This window comes from Rhizophagus irregularis, chromosome 7, assembly GCF_026210795.1.
Source record: "Rhizophagus irregularis chromosome 7, complete sequence".
In the NCBI taxonomy this organism is placed as follows: domain Eukaryota; kingdom Fungi; phylum Glomeromycota; class Glomeromycetes; order Glomerales; family Glomeraceae; genus Rhizophagus; species Rhizophagus irregularis.
Window position 1 is genome coordinate 492,157 of NC_089435.1, and position 13,283 is coordinate 505,439.

The 13,283-nt window shown below is 25.1% G+C and overlaps 3 protein-coding genes across 3 annotated transcripts; all 3 read right to left on the reverse strand.

The window, feature by feature from the left end:
- Positions 1–3,120: 3,120 nt before the first annotated feature.
- On the reverse strand, positions 3,121–3,441 carry OCT59_026946 (uncharacterized protein; the record flags this gene model as incomplete). The annotated part of the gene is made up of 1 exon (XM_025317760.2): positions 3,121–3,441. The coding sequence occupies one exon, from the start codon at positions 3,439–3,441 to the stop codon at positions 3,121–3,123; it is 321 nt and encodes a 106-aa protein (XP_025177614.2).
- Positions 3,442–4,045: 604 nt separating this feature from the next.
- OCT59_026947 (uncharacterized protein) lies at positions 4,046–7,110 on the reverse strand (the record flags this gene model as incomplete). Its single annotated transcript, XM_066136601.1, has 3 exons — positions 4,046–4,062; positions 4,455–5,624; positions 5,721–7,110. The coding sequence occupies 3 exons, from the start codon at positions 7,108–7,110 to the stop codon at positions 4,046–4,048; spliced, it is 2,577 nt and encodes an 858-aa protein (XP_065993073.1).
- A 30-nt stretch (positions 7,111–7,140) lies between these two features.
- Positions 7,141–7,911, reverse strand: OCT59_026948 (uncharacterized protein; the record flags this gene model as incomplete). Its single annotated transcript, XM_066136602.1, has 1 exon — positions 7,141–7,911. One exon carries the CDS (start codon positions 7,909–7,911, stop codon positions 7,141–7,143), a length of 771 nt encoding a protein of 256 aa, XP_065993074.1.
- Between the last annotated feature and the right edge of the window lie 5,372 nt (positions 7,912–13,283).

Consider the following 13,283-nt stretch of genomic DNA (forward strand, 5'->3'; position numbering starts at 1 on the left):
ATCATTATTGAAGTTACATAAAAAAGACTTAAAAACGATAATGAAGTTATTTAATGATTTACAATTCTAGGGGGTCAAGATCATCCAAAATTGATGTGATATGCAAGTCACAGATATGAAAGAATGATGAAAGTACAGTATATAAACTTTAATTATTATGTAATCCTTATATAATTCATTCTAACGCAGTAACGCTATGTTTAAGGAAATCAATATGTAATAATAAAAAAAAAATTGTATAAATTTATTATATGTTTGATATCTATTGTAAATATACATATACTGCATTTGTCTAATGACGAAGATTAAATTGTAATCTAATCTATCGCAGCATATCGCAGCCGACACAGCGTAAATAAATTACGTAAGCTAATATTCTAATAAAAAAGTTTTAATAATAGTTAATTACATTCTTAAAAGAATGGATAATCTAGACATCAATTTGATACATTTTTACAATGTTAATTATTTTTTGGTAAAAAATTTTGAAAATTTAATCTGAAATTTGCGTTAAGGTATAGCAATAGTTAAATTGGTACGAACTTATTTCATCTTTCTATTTCTTTAGCAATAATGATAGGTTGTCTATTTAGCCATATAAAGAAAAGTCAAATTTTCTTTATATCTGAACTAAAGACCAGGTCAAAATGGTATTTCGAACTTTTGAGTTTTTCTAGATAAATCGATCGACAGGCTGATCGCTGGTTTTTATTCACTCACGGACCATTTCCCGACAGGACATTTCCCGATAGCCTAACATCCGTCTGGAAATCGTGCCGTAACCGTTTTTATTATGTTAAGTATTACAGGTCAAAATTGTAGTTTACTCGTACTTTGTTTGTTTTTTTGTTTTTCAATTTTATTATCACATATCAGAATTGTTCATACAAAACGTAAAGAAAATATTTTTTTAATGAAATTATTGAAAATAGAATTTTCTTCCACCTTTTGTTCTTTTCTTTATAACCGTTCTGGCACTGTTTTTGAAACTTTTAGACGCAGGAATAATTGCAAGTTTCAAAGATAATTTAAGAGAAAATATTGCAATTATTTGTAACTTTTGAAGATAGCAAAGATATTAATGAAGCAATCTTCAATTGCTGGAAAGAAACTATTTTGCCTTCTTCAACAATGAAGATATGGCCGATTCAAGATAGAGACAAAGAAGAAATAATGAATGATAAAAAATAGAAAATATCAATGAAATAATCAGAGAACTACAGTAGACATAATGTCCGATCTCCACGCTGCTTTATTGGCAGATGCATTAAATAAATACTTTTGTGGATTGGTAGAAGAAAATTCCAACTAAAGAATTTTTAGATGATGACGATATCATAAAATTGAGATACGTGAAGATGGAATTGATGAAAATGGTTTTGAAGAAGTGCAAATTCAAGTGTCTCTGGGCGATGCATTTAAATCTATGTGAATTTTTTTGAACAACAAAAAAACAGATGGATTTAATATAGAAGGTACGAAAAGTATTTTGATTACTACGTGATGACTTGAATCGCAAGCTAAAAAACAAGTTCCAATAACTAAATATTTATAATTTTTTGAAATTATATCTTGGTAATTTACTAGGGAAAGAAGTTGTTAAATTGCTTTTTTTTTTAAGTTTCAAAGTGTTATAATTTATTTGATCAGCAGTGGATACATTTAAAGTGATTTATTGATGTTTATATCATGATTTTATTATTATTCCAGTTTTTTAATCTCTTCAATGGTTAGCATATTTTCTCTTTCAGCATCCCAACATTTCATTATCAAATTTACAATAATTTTGGTATATCTTTAAAAATTTTGGTTTAATTCCTTTACATATTTTAAAATTCATCTTTCGAATTATTTCATCTTTGTTGTATTCAAACTTTTAATGCAACCGTGAAATACGAATTTTTTATCAATTCTGATTCTCAATACCCGACAGGCCGACACCTAATGTATCATTCAGATCACTAAATCTACAACTTGTAATACAGTAATATCTTGTAATATCTTTAGGAATTTTATAAGGTATCTATTCAAAACATTTTGTTAAGTATAAAATTTTATAATTTTGAATTAATTCATCAATTTCTTTATTTTAATTAGTCCAATTTTTAAAATTCTTTAAAATCATTTAACATTACAAAGTTGACATCAAAAGCTCCCTGTCCAGGTTTATTTCATTCTCCATATATTCACATACTTATTTTCATTTTTCTAAATTATCCATATAAATTATTTTTTAATCCATTTCTTCTAATTCAGTAGTTTAACCAATGGTTACATGGAGCTTTTAATTTTTTTAAAAAACATTAGGCCTTACCATACCAATTTGAAAGTATATTTAACATCATGTATTTAAGAGGGGAAAGAATGGGAGAATAAATGAACAATAGAAAAATCAAACATTTATAATGAATTTTTCGGAAAAAAAGCATAAAAAAAAAATATTATGTCACATATTAATCATGTGGCACTATGTTTACCATTGATTATTTTATGATCTTTTGTTAAATATATATAAACCATTAATTATGTAACATTATTATAAAAATAAATTTTTACGTAATATTTTTTTTCTATCATCATGTTTCATAAATTCCTTGGTTGTTCGGGTTTCTTTTTTTTTTAATAATTCCATACTAGATTAATTTGAATTAATATTTTTTTTTATTTCTATTTAGTTAAATATTATTGATCTTGGATTTAAAAAAGATAGTGATATCATCATTCTCCCAATTTTCTGAAACAAGTAAAAAAGAGAATTTGTTCTTTGAACATTTATTATTTTCTTTGTATCAAATTGTTTTTAATTAAAGAAATATGTCAATCACTAAAATTTCAGCGAAATGCCCTTGATGAATTGTCTTTCTGCAAACTTCCAAAACTTCCCTTCAGCGAAATGACTTTGGAAAAATGAGTTTCTGTGAAACAGATTTAGGTGAAATGTACCATAATCATTATAATTATAAGAAATAATGAAATAAAAATATTAAATAAACGAACATTATTCAATAATTATTATACTTGTATTTAATAATATTTATTTTATTTTAAAATTGTAATCACATAAAATGTAAATATTTTCTATATAATAACTGATAAATAATTCAATAAATAACAAGATTATTAATCTACAACCATACATTCAAAACACTCAGACTTTTCTTGAACGATTTCCTGAACTATGAATTTGGACTTTTCTTGAGCTAAAATTTCAGTAAATTTAGTAAATTTGCGACTTGTATAATATGCTTGTGGATGAGATTGCATAATAGAAGTATTTGCTTGTTCTTGTGCTAAAGTTTTGTTTGCTTCTACAAATTCAAGCATATCATCTTTTAATTGATTATCAATATTATGTACTACAAAGTTATAATCTCCATCCCTGTTTATTGCATAATATTCATTATTACATCTAATCCATCCAGATACAATATTTTCAAGCATTCCTATGGTTGGTCTATTTGAGGGATTTGAATCCCAACATTTTTTCATTAAATCTATATAACATTTTGGAGTATTTTTTATAATTTCAGGACGTTCCCCTTTACAAATATTCAAGGTAAGGTCATAATCATGTGCTTCATATTTAAATGGGGGAATACCTGATGTAAATTCCCACATTATCATTGAAAGACTATAAATATCACTTGCTGAAGTATAGGGTTTGTTTCTTAATATTTCAGGAGCCATATAAGGTAAAACTCCATAAATTTCATCATCATCATTACCAGAATCTTGTGAATTGTTTATAGGTTTACATAATCCTAAATCAATAATAAATAATTCATTGTAATTATCTGACATTAATATATTACCATCATGAAAATCGCCATGAGTTAAATTTGATTCATGAATTACTTTAAGTCCTAATATAATTGTTTTCAATAATTGTAGCTTATCTTGCCACTTAAATTTAATTATATCAGGTAAACATTTTCTCAAACTTCCTTTTTTCGCATAACTCATTACAATTATATAATTTAAATTATTTGGATCTTGAGTAATTCCAAAGAATTGAATAAATTTTGAAAATGATTTCTTTTGACAATTATAATGATATTTCCACTATATAGACGATAAAAAAATTATTAAATTTTTTGCAAAAGAAAATAAAATTTGCTATTAAAATAAATACTATACCTCATCCAGAAATTTACTATTTAAACTTGATGAATTATTAAGTATTTTAAGAACAACCTCATAATCTATTTGTCTATTCCATTGTTGTTGTTTAAAATTCCAACTATAAATAGGTCCATCTAACCAGATAGCTTTATGGATTTCTCCAAATCCTCCTTTATCATAATAATAAATACTTGACAATTTATTATAAGGTATCCATTCTAAAATTTCATAACTATTTTTAGTATTCTGTTGTGCTTCTTGAATAAATTTATCAATAAATTCATTTTTACTAGTCCATTTTGAAAAATCTTGTTGAAATCGTCTAGTATTACATTGTTGACACCACTGATAATCAGTATATGGTTGCATGCATTCATTACATGATTCAACTTCATTTTTAGAATTTACGTTATTTTCTGCTACTTTTTGATACCAATAAAAAGCTTTTTCTAAATTCTTCTTTGTCCCTTCTCCATCATAATACCAATTGGCTAAATTAAGCATTGCTTTAATATGATCTTTTTCTGCTGCTTTTTGGCACCAACGAAAGGCTTTTTCTAAATTCTTTTCTGTTCCTTCTCCATTATAATAGCTATTGGATAAATTAAACATTGCTACTTCATCACCATTTTCTGCTGATTTTTGAAACCAATGAAAGGCTTTTTCTAAATTCTTTTCTGTTCCTTTTCCATTATAATAATTACTGGCTAAACTAAGCATTGCATTAATACACCCATTTTCTGCTGCATTTTGATTCCAATAAAAGGCTTTTCCTAAATTCTTTTCTGTTCCTTCTCCATTTTTATAACATATGGCTAAATCTTTCATTGCATACTTCTCGCCATTTTCTGCTGCTCTTTGAAACAAATAAAAGGCTTTTTCTAAATTCTTTTCTGTTCCTTCTCCATTTTTATAACTAGTTGCTAAATTAAACATCGCTACTTCATCACCATTTTCTACTGCTTTTTGATACCAATAAAAGGCTTTTTCTAAATTCTTTTCTGTTCCTTTTCCATAATAATAACTATCAGCTAAATTATTCATTGCTTTAATATAATCTTTTTCTGCTGCTTTTTGATACCAATGAAAGGCTTTTTCATAATTCTTTTCTATTCCTTTTCCATCATAATAACTATTGGCTAAATTATTCATTGCTTTAATATAATCTTTTTCTGCTGCTTTTTGATACCAATAAAAAGCTTTTTCATAATTCTTTTCTGTTCCTTCTCCATTTTCATAGCATATAGCTAAATTAAGCATTGCTTTTTCATAACCATTTTCTGCTGCTTTTTGATACCAATGAAAGGCTTTTTCATAACTATTTTCTGTTCCTTCTCCATAATAATAACTATCAGCTAAATTAAACATTGCTACTTCATTACCATTTTCCGTTGCTTTTTGATACCAATGAAAGGCTTTTTTATAATTATTTTCTGTTCCTTCTCCATGATAATAACTATTGGCTAAATTATTCATTGCTACTTCATCACCATTTTCTGCTGCTTTTTAATACCAATAAAAGGCTTTTTCTAAATTCTTTTCTGTTCCTTCTCCATTATAATAGCTATTGGATAAATTAAACATTGCTACTTCATTACCATTTTCTGCTGCTTTTTGATACCAATGAAAGGCTTTTTCATAATTCTTTCCTGTTCCTTTTCCATTATAATAACTATTAGCTAAATTAAACATTGCTACTTCATCACCATTTTCTGCTGCTTTTTGATGCCAATGAAAGGCTTTTTTTAAATTCTTTTCTGTTCCTTTTCCATCATAATAACATAGCGCTAAACTATTTATTGCTTTAATATGATCCTTTTCTGCTGCTTTTTGATACCAATAAAAAGCTTTTTCATAACTATTTCCTGTACCTTCTCCATAATAATAACTATTTGCTAAATTAAACATTGCTACTTCATTACCATTTTCTGCTGCTTTTTGATACCAATGAAAGGCTTTTTTATAATTATTTTCTGTTCCTTCTCCATGATAATAACTATTGGCTAAATTATTCATTGCTACTTCATCGCCATTTTCTGCTGCTTTTTTATACCAATAAAAGGCTTTTTCTAAATTCTTTTCTGTTCCTTCTCCATTTTTATAACTAGCTGCCAAATTAAACATTGCTACTTTATTACCATTTTCTGCTGCTTTTTGATACCAATAAAAGGCTTTTTCATAATTCTTTTCTGTTTCTTTTCCATTATAATAACTATTGGCTAAATTATTCATTGCTTTAATATAATCTTTTTCTGCTGCATTTTGATACCAATAAAAGGCTTTTTCATAATTCTTTTCTGTTCCTTTTCCATTATAATAACTATTGGCTAAATTATTCATTGCTTTAATATAATCTTTTTCTACTGCTTTCTGATACCAATAAAAGGCTGTTTCATAATTCTTTTCTGTTCCTTCTCCATTTTCATAGACCATAGCTAAATTAAGCATTGCTTTTTCATCACCATTTTCTGCTGCTTTTTGATACCAATTAAAGGCTTTTTCATAATTCTTTTCTGTTCCTTCTCCATTTTCATAACATATGGCCAAACTATTCATTGCTTTTACATAACCATTTTCTGCTGCTTTTTGATAACAATAAACTGCTTTTTCTAAATCCTTTTCTGTTCCTTTTCCATTTTCATAGCATATAGCTAAATTAAACATTGCTTTTTTATCACCATTTTCTGCTGCTTTTTGATACCAATAAAAAGCTTTTTCATAACTATTTTCTGTTCCTTCTCCATAATAATAACTATAAGCTAAATTAAACATTGCTACTTCATTACCATTTTCTGCTGCGTTTTGATACCAACAAAAGGCTTTTTCTAAATCCTTTTCTGTTCCTTTTCCATTTTTATAGCATATGGTTAAATTATACATTGCTTTTTCATCACCATTTTCTGCTGCTTTTTGATACCAATAAAGGGCTTTTTCATAATTCTTTTCTGTTCCTTCTCCATGATAATAACATATAGCTAAACTATTCATTGCTTTTTCATACCCATTTTCTGCTGCTTTTTAATGCCAACAAAAGGCTTTTTCTAAATCCTTTTCTGTTCCTTTTCCATTTTTATAGCATATGGTTAAATTATACATTGCTTTTTCATCACCATTTTCTGCTGCTTTTTGATACCAATAAAAGGCTTTTTCATAATTCTTTTCTGTTCCTTCTCCATGATAATAACATATGGCCGAACTATTCATTGCTACTTCATCACCATTTTCCGCTGCTTTTTGATACCAATGAAAGGCTTTTTCTAAATCCTTTTCTGTTCCTTTTCCATTTTTATAGCATATGGTTAAATTATACATTGCTTTTTCATCACCATTTTCTGCTGCTTTTTGATACCAATAAAAGGCTTTTTCATAATTCTTTTCTGTTCCTTCTCCATGATAATAACATATGGCCGAACTATTCATTGCTACTTCATCACCATTTTCCGCTGCTTTTTGATACCAATGAAAGGCTTTTTCTAAATCCTTTTCTGTTCCTTTTCCATCATAATAACATAGAGCTAAACTATTCATTGCTTTAATATGATCTTTTTCTGCTGCTTTTTGATACCAATGAAAGGCTTTTTCTGAATTCTTTTCTGTTCCTTCTTCATCTCTATATCTATTGGCTAAATTAAACATTGCAACTTTGTCATCATTTTCTGCTGATCTTTTTAAATAATCAATACATTCTTTACACCATAATCCTTCAGTAAATGGGTTACAACAATTTTTGATGTTTATTATATCTGTATCTTTATCTGAGATATTTAAATTACTAAGTTTAATTTCCATTTGGCTATTTTAGAAATTTATTTTATTGAAAAAAAAATTTTTTTTTTTATTCAATATGCCATAAATGAGTTACTAAAAAAGAATACTTACCAAAAGTAGAAGTTACTATAAAAAATGCACCCCAGCCAAATGATCGACATAGTTTCTAAGCTAAGTGGGCGTGCACTACATCCTAGCTTATAAACTGCCCATGGGCCAGATTAGCCCACGAGATCTGATTGGTCCAAACAACTTACCAACATTTAATTACAAATAAGGCAATTTTATAACTTTTGACCGGATATTTACTTATAAACTCATGGTCAAGGATTGCATTAATGTACATTTTGTACCACCTTGTAACTATAAAAAAGGCAAAAAATTTTCAAGGTTACACATTAATTTGGCCAGAATTAAGATAATTTCGCCCAGCAAAATTTGGCCGGAATTATAAAAACGGACATTAATGTCCGTTTTTGTAAATTTGGTAAGCATTATATTATAAATGCAAATATTATAAATTGCATCAATTTATCATAATCCAGTAATCATAGAAAAAATAAATTATAACTTGTTAGCTTTGTCTCATCAAGACATGTTAAATTGTTAAATTGTGGTTTCTATCATCAATAGATGGAAAGTTATTGGCATTTGGAAATATTTAAAAATACAAAAAAATTCTTTTCAAACAATGTAAATATCTTATTATTTATTAATCCTAAAGGTATAAAACTCCTACCATTTAATACATCTCAATACAATCCAACAAGCTGTGTATTATATTTTTACAATTACTTGATGACAAGTTAATGCAATTTAACTTTTAGCAATTTGGTATATTTTAACCAAAAAAAAAATTTTTTTATTGTAAATTTAAGTTATTTAACATTTAAAAAATGATTTTTTGTTTTTATTTTTCACTATTAAATACAAATTATTTCAAAAATGCAGAAAATTAAATCTTTTAATTATTATTTAAAAATTATGCTATTAAATAAAACATTATTTTTTTGTTTTTTATTTACTTTTTTTATTAGATCTAAAAATTGTCAGAAATTTAAATCCTTCAATTATTAATACATTACATATTTATGGAAGTTAAATAAACATACTTATTTAATGTAATTTAGCAATTAACATTGATTAATTTTGATTTTATTAATTTTTTTTTATTTGATGATTTTGATCCAAATTATTTCGAAAATTGATAAAAATTTAAATGATTTGGCTCTTTTAATTATTAATATATTACATATTTATGGAAGTTAAATAAATATACTTATTTATTAATCTACTATTTAATGTAATTTAGCAATTAACATTTTATTTTGATTTTATTTATTTTTTTTATTGATCTAAATTATTTAAAAATTAATAGAAATTAAATGATTTATTTGGCTCTTTTAATTATTAATATATTATATATTTATAGAAGTTAAATAAACATACTTATTTAATCTATTTAATGTAATTTAGCAATTAACATTGATTTTATTTTAATTTTATTTTATTTTTTTATTTGATCTAAATTATTTAAAATTTGATAGAAAATTAAAGGATTTGATTCTTAATTATTAGTACATTATATTTATGGAAGTTAGATAAACATACCTATTTAATAATGGAATTTAATGTTTAAAATTATTTTATTAATATAAAACTTAATTTTTGTTTTGTTTTTATTTACAGTTTTTTATTTTTATTTTTTTTTATTAGATACAAATTATTTTAAATATTGTTAGAAATTGGATCAACAAAATCATTTATTAAAAAAATTTGGATTTGCAAATATTGCAGTAAATGTTTATCAGTACATTTCGCAAATCCAAATTTTTTTTAATGAATGATTTTGTTGATCCAATTTCTAACAATATTTAAAATAATTTGTATCTAATAAAAAATAAATAAATAATAAATACTGTAAATAAAAACAAAACAAAAATTAAGTTTTATATTAATAAAATAATTTAAATATTAAATTCCATTAAATAGGTATGTTTATTCAACTTCTATAGATATAATAATATACTAATAATTAAAAGAATCAAATCATTTAATTTTCTAATAATATTTAAAATAAATTATATCTAATTAAAAAAAAGAATAAAACTAAAATAAAATCAATGGCCTATTAATAAAATAATTTTTCAATTGCTAAATTGCATATGTAATGTACTAATAATTAAAGAATCTAATTTTTTGACAATTTTTAAAATAATTTGCATCTAATAATAAAAAAAATATTTTAATTAATAAAATAATTTTAAATACCAAATTACATTAAATACCAATATGTTTATGTAACTTTCACATATATTTAATTTACTACTAAATACTAGGTATATTTATATATGTAACTTCCACATATATTTAATATACTAATAATTGAAAGATCTAATTTTTTGGCAATTTTAAAAATAAAAAAACTAAAAAGTCAATATTTTTTCAATAAACCAATTTTTTAAATGCCAAATAGCATTAAATAAATAGTATATTTATATAACATTATCTACAAAGATAGTATATAATGAATTGGATAATTAAATAATTTATTTATACATTCTTAATGTAATATATATATATTATATTAAAGTAAACTTCCATAAATAGCATGTGATGTATTATTTTATAACAATTAGAATAATAAATTAAATTATTAATTAATTATATCAATTATAAATTTTTGTAAATTTTCTTTACAAAATTTTCGTATAATATTTATAAAACACAATGTTCATATAACTTTTATATATTAAATAAATAATAAAACAATATCTAGTATTCTGATTTAAAAAAAACAAATGTCTATTATCTGATTAAATATTTACATTAAATTGCTGAAAGCTAAACTGCTTTAGCTTGAAATCAAGTAATTACAAATAGAAAGATAAAATATATATAGCTTGTTGGATTGTTTTTTTGAGATATTTTAAATGGTATGGTGCGGCGCATCTATACTCATCAACAGTCCAAAAATTTATTTTAGGCCGATCTTTACCAAATTAAGTAATAGTTTAGCCTTATTTGGTAACATCCCCATTGATCATTGCGTGATTTATTAAATTAGATTTACCTGATTGGCTCAAATCGTAATCACGTGGAAAATTGATTCCGAAATTTCACTATTTTACATAGACTTATATAAAAAATACTCCAACTTAAAAAGCTAATAACTTTTAATCTATAAAAGTTAGAGGAAATTAAATCCGATAGAATGAAAGAGAATCCTTTAATCTATAATTGTATCAGTTTACTTTTTCAGTTTAACATAAAATTTTAATGAGTTATTGAAGTTTAAAAATACCCAATTTTCATTTGATGAGTATAGATGCGCCGCACCATAGCAGTTTTATACCTTTAGGATTAATAAATACAGTAAATAATAAAATATTAACATTTTCTTGAAATAATTTTTTATATTTTTAAATATTTATAAATGCTAATAACTTTTATTTATTGATAATAGAAATTCCACTATTTAGCATATTTTGATGAGACAAAGACAACAAAATATAATTTATTTATTTATGATTACTGAATAATTAGTTAAAATATTTACATTCATAATGCTGGCCAAATTTACAAAAACGGACATAAATGTCCGTTTTTATAATTCCGGCCAAATTTGAAAACCATCTATTTTATAATTCCGGCCAAATTTATGTCCGTTTTTATAATTCTGGCCAAATTTGCAAACGGACATTTATGTCCGTTTTTATAATTCTTGCCAAATTTGCAAACGGACATTTATGTCCGTTTTATAATTCCGGCCAAATTTTGCTGGGCGAAATTATCTTAATTCTGGCCAAATTAATGTGTAACCTTAAAAAATTTTTTGCCTTTTTTATAGTTACAAGGTGGTACAAAATGTACATTAATGCAATCCTTGACCATGAGTTTATAAGTAAATATCCGGTCAAAAGTTATAAAATTGCCTTATTTGTAATTAAATGTTGGTAAGTTGTTTGGACCAATCAGATCTCGTGGGCTAATCTGGCCCATGGGCAGTTTATAAGCTAGGATGTAGTGCACGCCCACTTAGCTTAGAAACTATGCCGATCATTTGGCTGGGGTGAAAAAATGAATTTTTTTCGGGTCATATTTTTTCCGATGCACTGATCTGCATCATACCCAAATTCTTAAAAAAATTTTCTATTGAAACAGATTGCGATGTGTTGAATTTCACTATGTTTTAGTATACGGTAGTAGACATAAATAAAAAAAATTGTTAACGTAAAAATAAACAAGCTTAATTTTGAAAAATTTTAAAATTAAAAGAAGCATTTTTTATCAGCACGTTCTTTAATGAAATTGGTAGACAAATGGGTATTAATTGAATATTTTCACAAATAAAACTTTACATAGGTATACAAAAATCGTTATACTAATATAATTATAATAATTACATTCAATAGTAATTTTTTTATGTTCTCAGAAATTTGACGATACATAGTATAATAAATGATTATATATTATAAACTAAGAATCCTGTTATACTCAAATAATATTAAAAAAAAGATTTTTTTTAAAAAAAATTTTCTGGGTAACATATGCTTAAAAAATAATAAAAGTTAAATAAATAAATAAAATCTATTTTTGATAAAAATAGATGTTAAAAGTTACAATAAATGAATCCTAAATTTAGATTGGCCCATGTGCTATTACGTAATTCTAATTTTTGTATATTAATTAAATTTGAAAAAATTTCAAAAAATTCTTCTAATTGTAAATAGGCATGTTTTATTATTTCTTATCCATAACCATAATGATATATTATGGTAAGCCGACTGAACCGTGCTTGACAAACGTGTGCCACATTTTACGGCAGCAGCAGGTACAGAGGTGTTGCGGCAGGTAGCGCCTAATCGTGGCAGGTGTTTTTTACAGCAGGTGCTTCGGTAATAGGCTTTTTTGGAAATTGGATTTTTGAGCTTTTTACATTCATTTCTAAATTAATTAGTTTATTTTTAATTTTCTAAACAAAAATGGTTAGGACAAATTTTTTTCTGAATCGTTGGTCCTATACCTTTTTATTGGATTAATTATTAAAATATATTTAGTCTAATTTAGATGCCACATACATAATGCATAGAGCTGACCCGAAAGTTATTAAGAAAGTGGTTCAGCATATTTTATATAGAAAATTTCAAAGTTTACACGGGGTGTTTGAACACGGGTCATGTGAAATATAATGACACCAATGTCACACCCTTTTACTTTTTCTATGTAATATATGTATTTTTGACTGCTCTGCAAGTTTACTTAAGGCATCAAAGGGGGTTTTGAATGCCGTTTTTGACTTATATATGAAAAACTGTCTTTGCCGATCATTTCCTAAATTTTTTTAAGAGCGATCGGCAAAATCAATTATTCATAGGTAAAGTCAAAACTGA